Source organism: Octopus sinensis, linkage group LG4 (assembly GCF_006345805.1).
Source record: "Octopus sinensis linkage group LG4, ASM634580v1, whole genome shotgun sequence".
Taxonomy (NCBI): Eukaryota; Metazoa; Mollusca; class Cephalopoda; order Octopoda; family Octopodidae; genus Octopus; species Octopus sinensis.
In genome coordinates, this window is record NC_043000.1 from 96,001,059 (window position 1) to 96,013,248 (window position 12,190).

The 12,190-nt window shown below is 35.2% G+C and overlaps 1 protein-coding gene across 2 annotated transcripts in view; it reads right to left on the minus strand.

Annotated features, from left to right (window-relative positions):
- LOC115210876 (ran-binding protein 9) overlaps nucleotides 1-12,190 on the minus strand; it is a 184,866-nt gene that overhangs the window by 32,438 nt on the left and 140,238 nt on the right. For both annotated transcript variants that reach the window (XM_029779643.2, XM_029779645.2), the window contains exon 5: nucleotides 2,716-2,738. In XM_029779643.2, the coding sequence (XP_029635503.1) occupies nucleotides 2,716-2,738 (23 nt within the window). The remainder of the gene's footprint in view (nucleotides 1-2,715; nucleotides 2,739-12,190) is intronic.

A 12,190-nucleotide genomic window follows, 5' to 3' on the forward strand; every position in this document is an offset into this window, starting at 1 on the left:
GAAGCCAGACGAGGCGGAGCTGGCATCGGCCACGAGTCGGATAGTGCTTTTTACGCCACGAGTCGGATAGTGCTTTTTACGTACCACCAGACCAGGGATCCTGGCTGGTTCAATTCGATTTCGATTTCGCTTGCCCCAACATGTCTTCACAAGCAAGGGGGTTGGCATGGGTGCCTGTCGTACGGTCAGATTGGTGTATTTTACGTGCCACCAGCACGGAAGCCAGTGGAGGCGGCGCTGGCATCGGCCACGAGTCGGATAGTGCTTTTTACGTAACACCAGACCAGGGATCCTGGCTGGTTCAATTCGATTTCGCTTGCCCCAACATGTCTTCGCAAGCAAGGGGGTTGGCATGGGTGCCTGTCGTACGGTCAGATTGGTGTATTTTACGTGCCACCGGCCCGGAAGCCAGTGGAGGCGGCGCTGGCATAGTGGCCCATAAATGAAGAGAGCTAAACTGCATGATTATAATACATCTATAATGACTATATGCCCTCGTGGTATCTGATCAGGGGTTAAGGACGGATGAAAATTAATTCTGAAATATAATCAATCATTTCAGTCCCAAGTTGAATTCCAGCTGTTGGCCAACTTGTCCCAAAGTTCTTAATCTCAACTAAAATTAACGAAGGGAATGTCATTTATCTCCCCCCTTGATCTCTGACATCATGTGACAAACACCAACCTAGACTGTGTGAATCAGCCAAGCTTTACCTGCTAAAAATTGCAACCCAAATGCTTTTAAGTCAGATCCCAGTGCTGGATGTTCAAGAACTAAATGAAAGGCAGATTTTCAATCCTGGGATCATCCTGATTCCAAATAGGTATAATATGTCTATGTAGAGTGAATATAGACTGAGGTATAGGGGTCCTAAATGGACAGAATTTTGCATTTATTATATAGCTATGTGTGGGTGTCTTTGTGTCTGTGTTTCTCCCATACCACTGCTTGACAACCAGTGTTGATGTGTTTATGTCTCTGTAACTTAGAAGTTCAGCAAAATAGAACAACAGAATAAGCACCAGTCTTTAAAAAAAAAAAGTACAGGAGTTGATTCATACTACTAAAAATTTTTCAAGGTGGCACAATTTAATGACTGAAACCCTTAACCCTGACACATTCTTTCCTTCCCTTCTCTCCATTTTTTTCCTCTGATCCCTTTCTGTTGAAGACCATAGGCTCAAAACATCAAAGACTTTTCCATTCTTCCCGAGCATCAAGCTAATTACACATGCTTGTTCCCACACCTGTCTTTCTCTTTTGTTTTCTATACATTTGAACCATATATATAAAAAAAACTTGCTACTCTAGCCATCTCTCTTTTCTTAGCCATTGTCTCTGTTATCACATCACACCCAATAGCTTCCTCTTGAAGTTCCACGCCACCCCTATTCCTCCCCCCTCATCGAGCCCACCCTCGCCTGCACTTCCCGCCTCCTCATCCGTGCCACCATCTGTTCCTTCCTTCACTCTCTTGACCACATTCAATATGTGACCGCATGTGTATCGTTGTCGGTTTTTATCTTCAGTCTTCCCTTCCTTGGATCTTTCCTTTTTCTCTGTTTCTGACGAAGAGCTCCGCTCGAAACGTTAAATCCTCCTTCTTTCTTTCTTTTCCTGAGCATCCAATAACACTATACTTGTTCCACATCCTCGCATTGTTGTGTTTTCTCTTTGGATTAACTATATATATATATATATATATACACACACACTGGTGCCATGTAAAAAGCACCCAGTACATTCTCTAAGGTGTCTGGCATTAGGAAGGGTATCTAGCTGTAGAAACCATGCCAATACAGACAATTGGAGCCAGATGTAGTTCCCTGGCTTGCCAGCTCCTGTCAAACCATCTAACCTATGCCAACATGGAAAACAGGCATATGATGATCATGATGACAATGATAAACTGCTAATTTCTTACATATTTAACTATTTACATGTTAAATAACAATTAGAATTAGTTTCCATTGGGTACACTAATACTTCTGTTAATAATTACTCTAATATGCAGTTGTGTAGTAGTAGTAGTAGTAGTAGTAGTAGTAGTAGTAAGACAGTTGCATCTTTATAACTATCTCTTTTCTATCAGCTGCACTGGCAAACAGTCTGGTAGAGTTGTTTGATAGAATGGTCATGCTTGACGGAACAGTCTTGCTTAATAGAATGGTCTAGCTTGGCTTTGCTTAAATATACTGACCCCATATTTTTGCAGACTACTATTACATGAAAGACTGAATAATAAAAATTTATATTTACAAATATAAATACAAATAAATAGTTAAAATATCTGCATTGCTGTCATCCAACAGGTTTTGCTTTTTTTATTTCTTTCTGAAAATGGGTTAGGAAAATACTGCAGTGAAGTGGTTTTGAGTATGTTCCATGGTAAGGTTATATATTATTGAATAGAGCTACATACCTAAAGGTCACAAGTTCAATTCTGATAGAAATACTTTTTTTTTTTTTTTTTTTTCTTAATTGAACTCACTTCATGCAATGTGAGATTTTTACCACTGGGTCATTAAATATTATGGAGTGCATTTAATGCTAAAAGCAGTAGCAACATTTTTAGTTTTGAAGAAACTATCCAACCTTGATTAACATTTTATTTATGAGCATGAATACATAAAAAAAAAGAAAGAAGAAGAATTACAATAAAAGATTTATTTGTCAAATGTGATGCAATTAACAAATATTAAAAAAATACTTACAGGTAAGTCTGTGAAAGCTATACCTATGGAAGAGAGAGAGAGAAAAAGAGATAGAGATAAAGAATATAATTAAAAAACAAAAAAATTTCAAGTAAGTAGACAGGAGAAAATGATAAGAGCAAAAACAAATCAAAACAAAAAAAAAACAGGAAAAAAGAAAACTTTACAGAAAATATTGATTAACTTTTTGTAATCATCGATCTTGATAGAGAGTAGTAGCTTAATAGAAAATGCTGAACATTAAGAAGAGGGCTTTAATTTATGATGACCTGCAAGAGAAGAGCTGAAACAGACAAAGAGAAGAGAATGCATGCATGGTTGGTCGATAACAGTTGTTCCCTCTTCCTATCATCATCATCACCATTATTATTATTAGGAAGAGGGAGATGGAGAAAGGGAGCTTTATTATTATTATTATTAAAATATAAACTATTTGAATAAAATTTGTTTTTCTTTGTATATTTTGCTTCTGAGGAACATTGTTTTCCTACCAGCCTGCCAACCAACCAAGCTAACTATCCTGAAACTCAGTGGATCATGTGAAAATTAAGTTGACAATAATTAATTACTCTTCTGCAAAGCTTGGATTTAGTTCAACATTATTTTTTGCTAATTCTTCAAAATTCTATTTAGACAATCCACAAAATATGAGAAGCCTGGCCAAGCTCATTTAAACCCAGGTTAATTGCACTTTTCCTTTTGTGCACCCTCCCACCACCTTTCCATTCATCTAATGAAAAATGTACACACACACATTACTCCCACTCATGCATAGAGAACATGTCTGAGTTAAAGAGCGTCCATAAAATAAATTAGAAATCAGTGACTTTTTAAAAAAAATTTTTATAGTTTAATCCACAGAGGAAGGGGACCTGACTATTCTGGAGCTACTGGAACTTATTTTTTAAATCAAGAACCTGCTTGCAACAGAATGTCATGATCATGCTCATCTGTCAGAATAAGGAGAACCATTTAGCCATCCTTAAGATTGACTGATGACTTGTGCAGTGACTTTGTTTAAAGTGAAGAAGAGTTGTGCACTATCAGCCTCACATTCTTGTCCATGACCATATTTAATCCAATGGTAAGACCAGGCCAAGATGACTGGGGATGGAGAGGGATGCAGTGGAGGACCAAGATATCTTACTTGCCTCATCCTGCTCTCTGCACTCTACAATGCATTACTGCAGCAGCCTTCCCCTCCACTGAGCCATGAAAGTTTCTTCTGCAGAGTCTGCTGGATCCAATCTTCACATGCACAGGTCGGCAATCCCTAATATGCTAATTAACCTATAGCTGGGACCCTGACAAGTGTTACTACTCCAAGTCAGAGTAGATCTGGGAACAACAGTGGTTAAGAGATGACACCATACTCCTCAAAAACCTTGGAACTCCTAAATGAAGACCCCACTATTGGATGCATTTTAAAGTCATACCTACGAAAAAGAATGTATTTTGTTAAAGGCACCCTTAAACCAGGTGACAGATTATGTTCACAACCCAATACTTGCACACTGGCATTGATAATAATATCTCAAATTTCATATAGCAAGTTTCAAATATAAATATTGAACCATTTTCTTGTTTTTATTAATATGAAATTACAATTGTAAAGCAGAAGCTATTTAATATTACCAGAAGACAAAGAGTGAAATACATAAACTCTACCAATTATCCAGTATCCTTGGTTCCAAAGCCTTGACAGATTAACCATTTTTCTGGGCCATTCATATTTATATAATAATAATTCATCAACACACCTGTAACCTATTAATTACACTAATTACTAATCACGTCACAGTGCTTAGAAACCAAAATACCACAGTCCATTTTTTTTTTTGGAACAGTTTTATTTTATCTTGGATTAATACAGATTGGAGTTTATATTTGACACTACCAATGATGATCTCGATTATCTTACATGTAGCAGCCACAATTAAGGGCAAATTTAAGCTACATAAGCAGAGGATCTCTCAAAATTTGGTATCACCACTAACAAGTGCAGTGTAAATAATACACGTAAACACATGGTAAAACACTGCTAATGGTTATGCAGTGAACTAGACTGGCAGCCACAGGAATTCCAAGTTTCCATCTCGTGATTTATCCAGAATGAAGGAGTTGCTGAACCATCAGTTGCTAGAAAAACGGTAGTGTACCTGTATTTGGTTTGTAAGTATATTTCTAATATACTGGGTTATAGGAGCTGTGAAAAGAAACTAACCAACTTTTGATTAGCAAAGAGAAACAACAAGAAATCCAATCTGGCTAACATAACCAACAAGGGTTGGGCTTAAATTATACATCTGGACAAAATGGAAACTATTTCAATCAAACAAGAGAGAGATAGCAAGACACAGAATGAAAGAGTAGCTGTATGGGTTTAAGTATGCAGATGAGGATTCATATAAATCAATATTAGAACCTGTGTTAGCAACTTAAATCATTATTGTGATAGTACACAGCAATATATAAAAGTACATATCACTGTATACAATATATGAAGATTAACATCCATCTTCCATACTGGTAAAGGTGGGACTGCATCGAGCTCCAGGGCCTGCTGGGTGTCCTTCCTATGTCAACCTCCTTACAGAGTGTATTGGGTGCTTTTTTTCTGGCACAGGCACTAGTGAGGTCACCAAGCAACTCACTCAACTTAGTTGGGGTATAGCATTGAGGGAGTGGTTTTATGGTAGATATTAAGAGGTTAAAATATGATAAAGGGACAGGAACATATGTCTTGGCATAGAGGAAATACAGAAAGAGAGAAAAGAGATGGTGGTGATATTCACTTTCTTGTATCTTGAGGTACAAGGTGAAAATAATAAAGAATATGGACAGAGGATCTGAAAGGATGGATCCATAGGTAGTTTGTAAGAGTGTGAAAGGAGAGTGACAGATGGTTAGAGATAGGGATGGAGGTGTATATAGCCAGGGAGGAGTATATGAAGTATAGATTCGTCAATGGAAGTAAGACAGTACCCAGGACTTTATTGGAGGGTCTCTGAGACTTGTGAAACATCATCACTGTTATCATTAAATATGCCTGTTCCCATGCTGGCATGGACTGGATGGTCAGACAGGATCCAATAGGTCCAAGAACTGTATTGTGATCCGATGTCTGCTTTGGTATGGTTTCTACAGCTGGATGCCTTCCTAACACCAACCACTTTACTGTGTGTACTGGATGTTATTGTCCTCAAATTGGAGACCTGGACCTTATGTTTGACCAGAGTGGACTCTATCAACAAGCTCCTGACAATTTTTGTCTACCCAATTTCATTCTCAAAGTTTAGGTCAATCCATCCAAAGATATAGCAGAAGACACCTGCTCAGGTGACATGCAAATAAGATCAAATTGGTAATTATGTTATTGTAAAGTGATCTTCCAAGCCATACAACTAGAGAGAGAGAGAGAAAGAGAGACTGGCTCTTCATAAAGTGACCTCATGCATTTATTTATAACATCTGTTCTTTCAAACTGGCACGGATTTGTTGGTTCTACCTGTTAATGTTTGGTAGTATTACAAATGGTATTTAGTATAAGATACTAGTATTAGGTCATTGCTAATTGAACAGCCAAAATGGGAACATGTTTATGTATCAAGACATAACATAGCTGCAGCCATATTTTTATAACAAATTGTTCTTGATAATATCAAACTATGTTATAATGGGTTACAAACAATATAAACAGGATGAAGATAGCTAGTGATCTCTCTTATTTTCTTATCAGTGAATAAACTGATAAACAACCATAAAATCTCATCAAACAACAGACACAAAATAATATAACTATACTCATATACTGTATTTGATAGCATAAAAGACACACAGGTATATTAGGTGCACCCTAATTTCAGCAGTGCATATTCAGGAGAAAAAAGATTTTAGTGCATTAAAGCATATAATATACAGGGCCAACTTTGCATATAAAATGCAGGATGATTTTTGTTTTTTGGAGATTTTCTTTATTGTAAAACATGCACATCTTATATGCCATCAAGTAAATATGGACATGGTCAAGTGGTTATGAAGTTCACTTTGCAACTTCATGGTTTCAGGCTCAATCCCACTGCATGGTATCTTAGGAAATTAGCTTCAGCTGATCAACAGTTTGTGAGTGAAATTGGTAGAAGGAAAATGTCTGTGTGAAATTGGTAGAAGGAAAATGTATGTAAATCAACCATGTACACATTTGTGAGTGTGTGCGTGCACATGTATGTGTGCATATATCAGCCTTTGTGTGTGTCTTCATGTTGTTCCTTAACTTAGCAGTTTGACAAATAGTAATAAGTACCAGGCTAAAATGATAAGTAATACAGCAGTTCAATCATTGAAAACAAGGAAAAGAATATGGCCAGCTGAAAGCAGATTTGTACCTGACTATACTTAAAGCAGAAGCTGTAATTTACACGAACAATGTTTGTGTTACCAGGCTCAAGAGATATGCAATTTATAGACAATAACATTATGAAGGATGGGGGTGCTTTAAAAAAACAGGATATTAAATAAATATTGAAATATAGACAAACGGACTATAACAATAAAATGGTATCTGACAGGACTACCAATATACCACATATTTAACAAAAAGAGGTTTCAGTTTCAACATCTTCCTCCCAGAATGTCTGTCTAACCTACCTAAGTCACATTGCTTAAAATTAACTCCTAACTATACCACATGGTATCTTATAGGGCTGCATCAGTTAGCCAGTTATGAAATGCAAAGTATCATAAGAATTGTACAAAGCTTCTTTACATTCATTTTGAAGGAAGTGAGGAAAACTCTAATATAAGGGAAACAGCTAATTTCTCTCTCTCTCTCTCCCATTCATCTCTGATCAGTAACAGAATCATTACAGGACTGGGTTTCTGACTTACAGGATATTCAGAATGAAAGAAATTGAAGCACTGCAGGTTTTATGATATACTGTCTATTTTGCATAAATGATTTGACTAGAGCAAACCATTCAATGTCAGTTTATAATAGCCATGGGCAATTTGCGGTGCATGGAACACCTAATGAAACATTACCCTGAATTTATTTTTAGTAGTATGCCCAACTGATGATAAGCCAAGTCTCATGCAGTCTGCTTCATAATGAATATTTTATTCACCTTATGTAAGTTACATAATTTCACTTGATGGTTAAATTAGATTGAACATTAATATTTAATCAATATTAAGCAGCAAGATCGTAGAGTCTTGAGCATGCTTTGCAAAATGCTTAGCAGCATTCTGTTTGTCTTCACGTTCTGAGTTCAAATGCCTGCCAGGGGTTAACTTTGCCTTTCATCCTTCTGGGGTCAATGTAGTCGACTTAACCCTTCCCCTGAATTGCTGGCCTTGGACCAAAATTTGAAACCAATATTTAACCAATATCTTTCATGTTGGCACAAAGTCAGAAATTAATAGGGAGGAAAAGATTACTGTTGATAAAGAGAACTGAGTCAGTATGTGCCTGGTACTAACTTTATTGACCTTGCAAATACAACCCCATCAGGATTTGCACTTTGAAACTAAATACAGAAGGTATTTAGTTCAATGTTTTGCCATTGCTATTACTCCCCGACTCCCTCAGCATCTAATTACTAGAGCTACTAAAGTACTAACAATATGTAACATTTGTCTTGGTTGATTGGGTGAGTATCAGCTAGCAAGAACTCATTTAGAGTATTTATGAAATGTGTCATGAATTAGAAAATAAAATAAAAGGGTTGAAATTTAAAAAAATCTTTTTGTGAACAAACTGTTTAAATTATAAATATCATTACACAGAGGTCTTGGTGATGAGGAGTTGAATGTTGTTATTGTTGTACCAAACTTGGCAAATGCCCTATTTTTATCTATGTAGACTACATCTCAAGTATTCTTTATAAAACTGTGTAATCAGGTAATGATTGGCAGAGGTAAAAATAACGTTTAGTAACCAAGCATTTGTAAGTAAAGGAGTTTATTCAAACACAACAGCTAGTGCAAAAAAATAAATAAATAAATAAATGAAATGAAACAGAATAAATATATAATTAATAGCTGACTTCAAAATATTATACTACTATTATCACTTCTAAAATACAACCTTTATGCCTACATAATCTGCAATTAATAAGTTATTTGTTTTAATAAACCATTTTCAAGACTACAAGATATAATATAGCAATTAACATAGAAGGAAAACCAGATAGCATGTACCCAGTAGCTAAAGTAACAAGAGAGCAGAAAAAGACTGTTATACAGACTGATGGACTGCCTGCTATGACAGAGTTTTTAGCATCACAGGGTTAAGTTGAAAAGGACACAAGCACTACCTGTTGGTTGGTTGGTTGGTGACATCATTCTTTGTCAGTTGACCTTTCTCTACTTCCATGTGGAAGTACATATTCTTAATAGATTACCATATAGTACAAGTAGACTATTAAGTGCAAGCAGATCGGCCTAGCTACTAGCACACACATTAACAGCAAACTTGTTAAAGCTATTTTCACAACTTATTTACACCAGTACAAGTCACTGTCAAACAGCTAGTCTATGATCATCACTGTTGTGTAGTAGGCATTGATTTTGTATAAATACATACATCAAGATGAAAAGACTCAGTGTAACATGTATATTGCTCTCATATTGCCTGCCATAGCTAAAAGCAAAGTATAAAAATCTTTATGCTTCTGACATAATGTTTCGTTATAGCAATTAGTGTTTTGGACTGTGATACGGTCAGAATGAGCCAACAATAACAAGTTTTGAGTTCAACCTGTCTTTATAATTAATAAATGCAAAAGTATAGAACAAATTTCTCAAAAGTTTACAGGTGACATATGAGAGACGGGGGTGGGGGGGCAAGAAAGAGATGAAAGAGCACGCGTGCATGTGTGTTAAATGTCTTTATCAAGACTTCTAAGATTTTGATCTTAAATCAGAGCAACTGTGTGTGCGTGTGAGACAGAGAGAGAGAGAGAGGTTGGGAGATAAGCTAACACTATCTAACAGAGGGTGCATGATTCTTGCAGGCAACTTTTAACTGTTTTTTTTCTTTTTTCCTTTTTTTTTTTTGTCTTCTTCCCCCAAAGGGGTCTTTAAATCAATGTAAGCTATTATTCATAGCTGAATTTTGCTTTGGGATACATCATTAATAAAGATTTATTAACAATAAAATTACTTCCACTGCAGAAGAAACAACATTTTGATTAATTGGAATTGATAAAAAAAAAACCAAATGCTGGAACAGAAGGAAGTGATTTCAACAGCTTTATGATTTATGATGTAAATATGTGATACTAATTCAAAAAAATGCTAGAGAGCTCATTGAGAAAGTTTGGGCTACTACTTTGGCAGTCCTAGTTTGGGCTACTACATTGGCAGTTCCAGACCATATTGGAGCATATCATATACTAAGATGCTTGGTTTGTAGGCTGCTTGTTATAAAGTAAATCAATCATCTAATTTTCTCTTTTCCTCTGCCATGAATTTAAGCAGACCAACAACAGCAGTCATTTAGAGTGAGCTAACTACATATAACAAGCTAATGAAGTTTTTTAAGAAAGAGCAGAACACAGGACACCCACGGAAATTAAGAATTTCTTTACTAAATACAAAGCATACAGGATATGTATGTATATAGAGATACATACATATATAAATATATACAAATGCGGAAACAACTAATCTAGTAATAGAACATAATATAAAGCAGGAGATGATTTTGAAACAAACATAGGATTTGGTTTCTATGGCAGCTGATAATAAAATCAAGGTCATCTATTAATAAGATATTATGTCTAAAAATCAGAATTTCAATGAAATTCCACTGCTGCAATTAAAACATTTATGTATTTAATCATGAATGTATTGGTTACACTTAATTCATGGTTCTCTTCCCCTTCACTTTAATTAACAAGTAGAATGGATACAAATGGATATGAACTATTAATAGAAATATTCACTGTTTATGCACATATGTGTATTTTATATATCTACAATAACCTTGAAAACATGATGGCTACTAACTGCTAAATATTTCATTTATTTTATTTTATTTTATTTTATTTTTTTATGGGGAGGCGGGGATCAATATCTAGTTTATCAAGCAGAGCTTCAATTATAGTAATATCTGACAGTTTACTAATGTTACCCACCACAACCACTCCCTTGCTCATACAGGAATTTCCCCTTGCTTTCTTCAGTTTTTTGCCAGAAACAAAAAGATTAGAATAATGCTGCCAGCTGAACATTATTGCACATAATGAACAGAAAAGTTATTATTATTATTATTATTATTACTATTATTATTATTACTTTTATTATTACTATTATTATTATTATTATTAAAGTCATGATAACAGTAAATGCTACATGGTGTGAAGTCTTACATTTTAAAACTACATTTGATTAATTGAAGCACTTTCAATCATTTTAAAATCTTGGAGTATGTACTGGCTTCATTACTTATGTGTGGATCAGAATTTGATTTCTTTTGATTCAGACAAAATCTGTCTGATATATTATGCATAACATCCAAAGGGACAAACTAAATGGAAATAACAGACTAAGAAGATATTATGGTGAAAGGAAATGGAGCAAAGGATTAGAAGCTCTGAGAATTAATGTAAAAATTTTAAATTCATTACATAACAACAGTAGGATGGATGTAGGTCAAAGAAAATTTCAAATCAGAGAAGACTGAAATCAAAAACAAAAGGACAACGAAATAAAAACACCTGACTTGTATCGACATAAAAGAAAGAGAATTTTATGTAAAATTCGCAACCACATTAAGAAAGTGGTAAACCTAGAAAGAAGGTCATTTTTTTGTGAGGGAACTACAGGAAAAGAGAATTTTTATGTATTTATTTATTTCACAACCATAAATCCTGTAGCTCCTGTTTATATAGTGTTATAAATAAGAGGTAACATTACATATTACCTGCTGCAGGTGGCTTCGCAAAACTCAGGAGCTTTGTATCTATTTTTAAATACAGCAAGTAGAAACTAATATCTTAAAGATACAATAAAATAACTAACTACATCAACCTTTTTTTTTCTTCTCACTTTTATGAACAGAAGATTTACTTCTTGAAGAAGAAAAAAAAACAGTTTGTATGTTGGTTATGGTCGACAGAAATGTTGAATACAAGATAGACTCCTGTGCAACATATCCAACAGATTTTCATTTTTTAATTGAAAATGAGTCAGGAAATATTTTATTTCCTTTTTCCTTTATTTGCAAATAATAAATAAAATATAGATGTGGCTATGTGGTTAAGATGCTTGCATCTCAACCATGTGGTCTTGGGTTCAATCCCAGATCATGGAACCTTGGGTGTCTTCTACTGAAGTCCTGGACTGACCAAAGCCTTGTGAGTGAATTTGGTAGAACAAAACTGAAAGAAGTGTGTGTGTGTGTGGTGTGCTCTGCTCATGTGTGTGCATGCATGTAAGTCTTTTTGTTTGACCCCCACGACTGGTGTTGTTT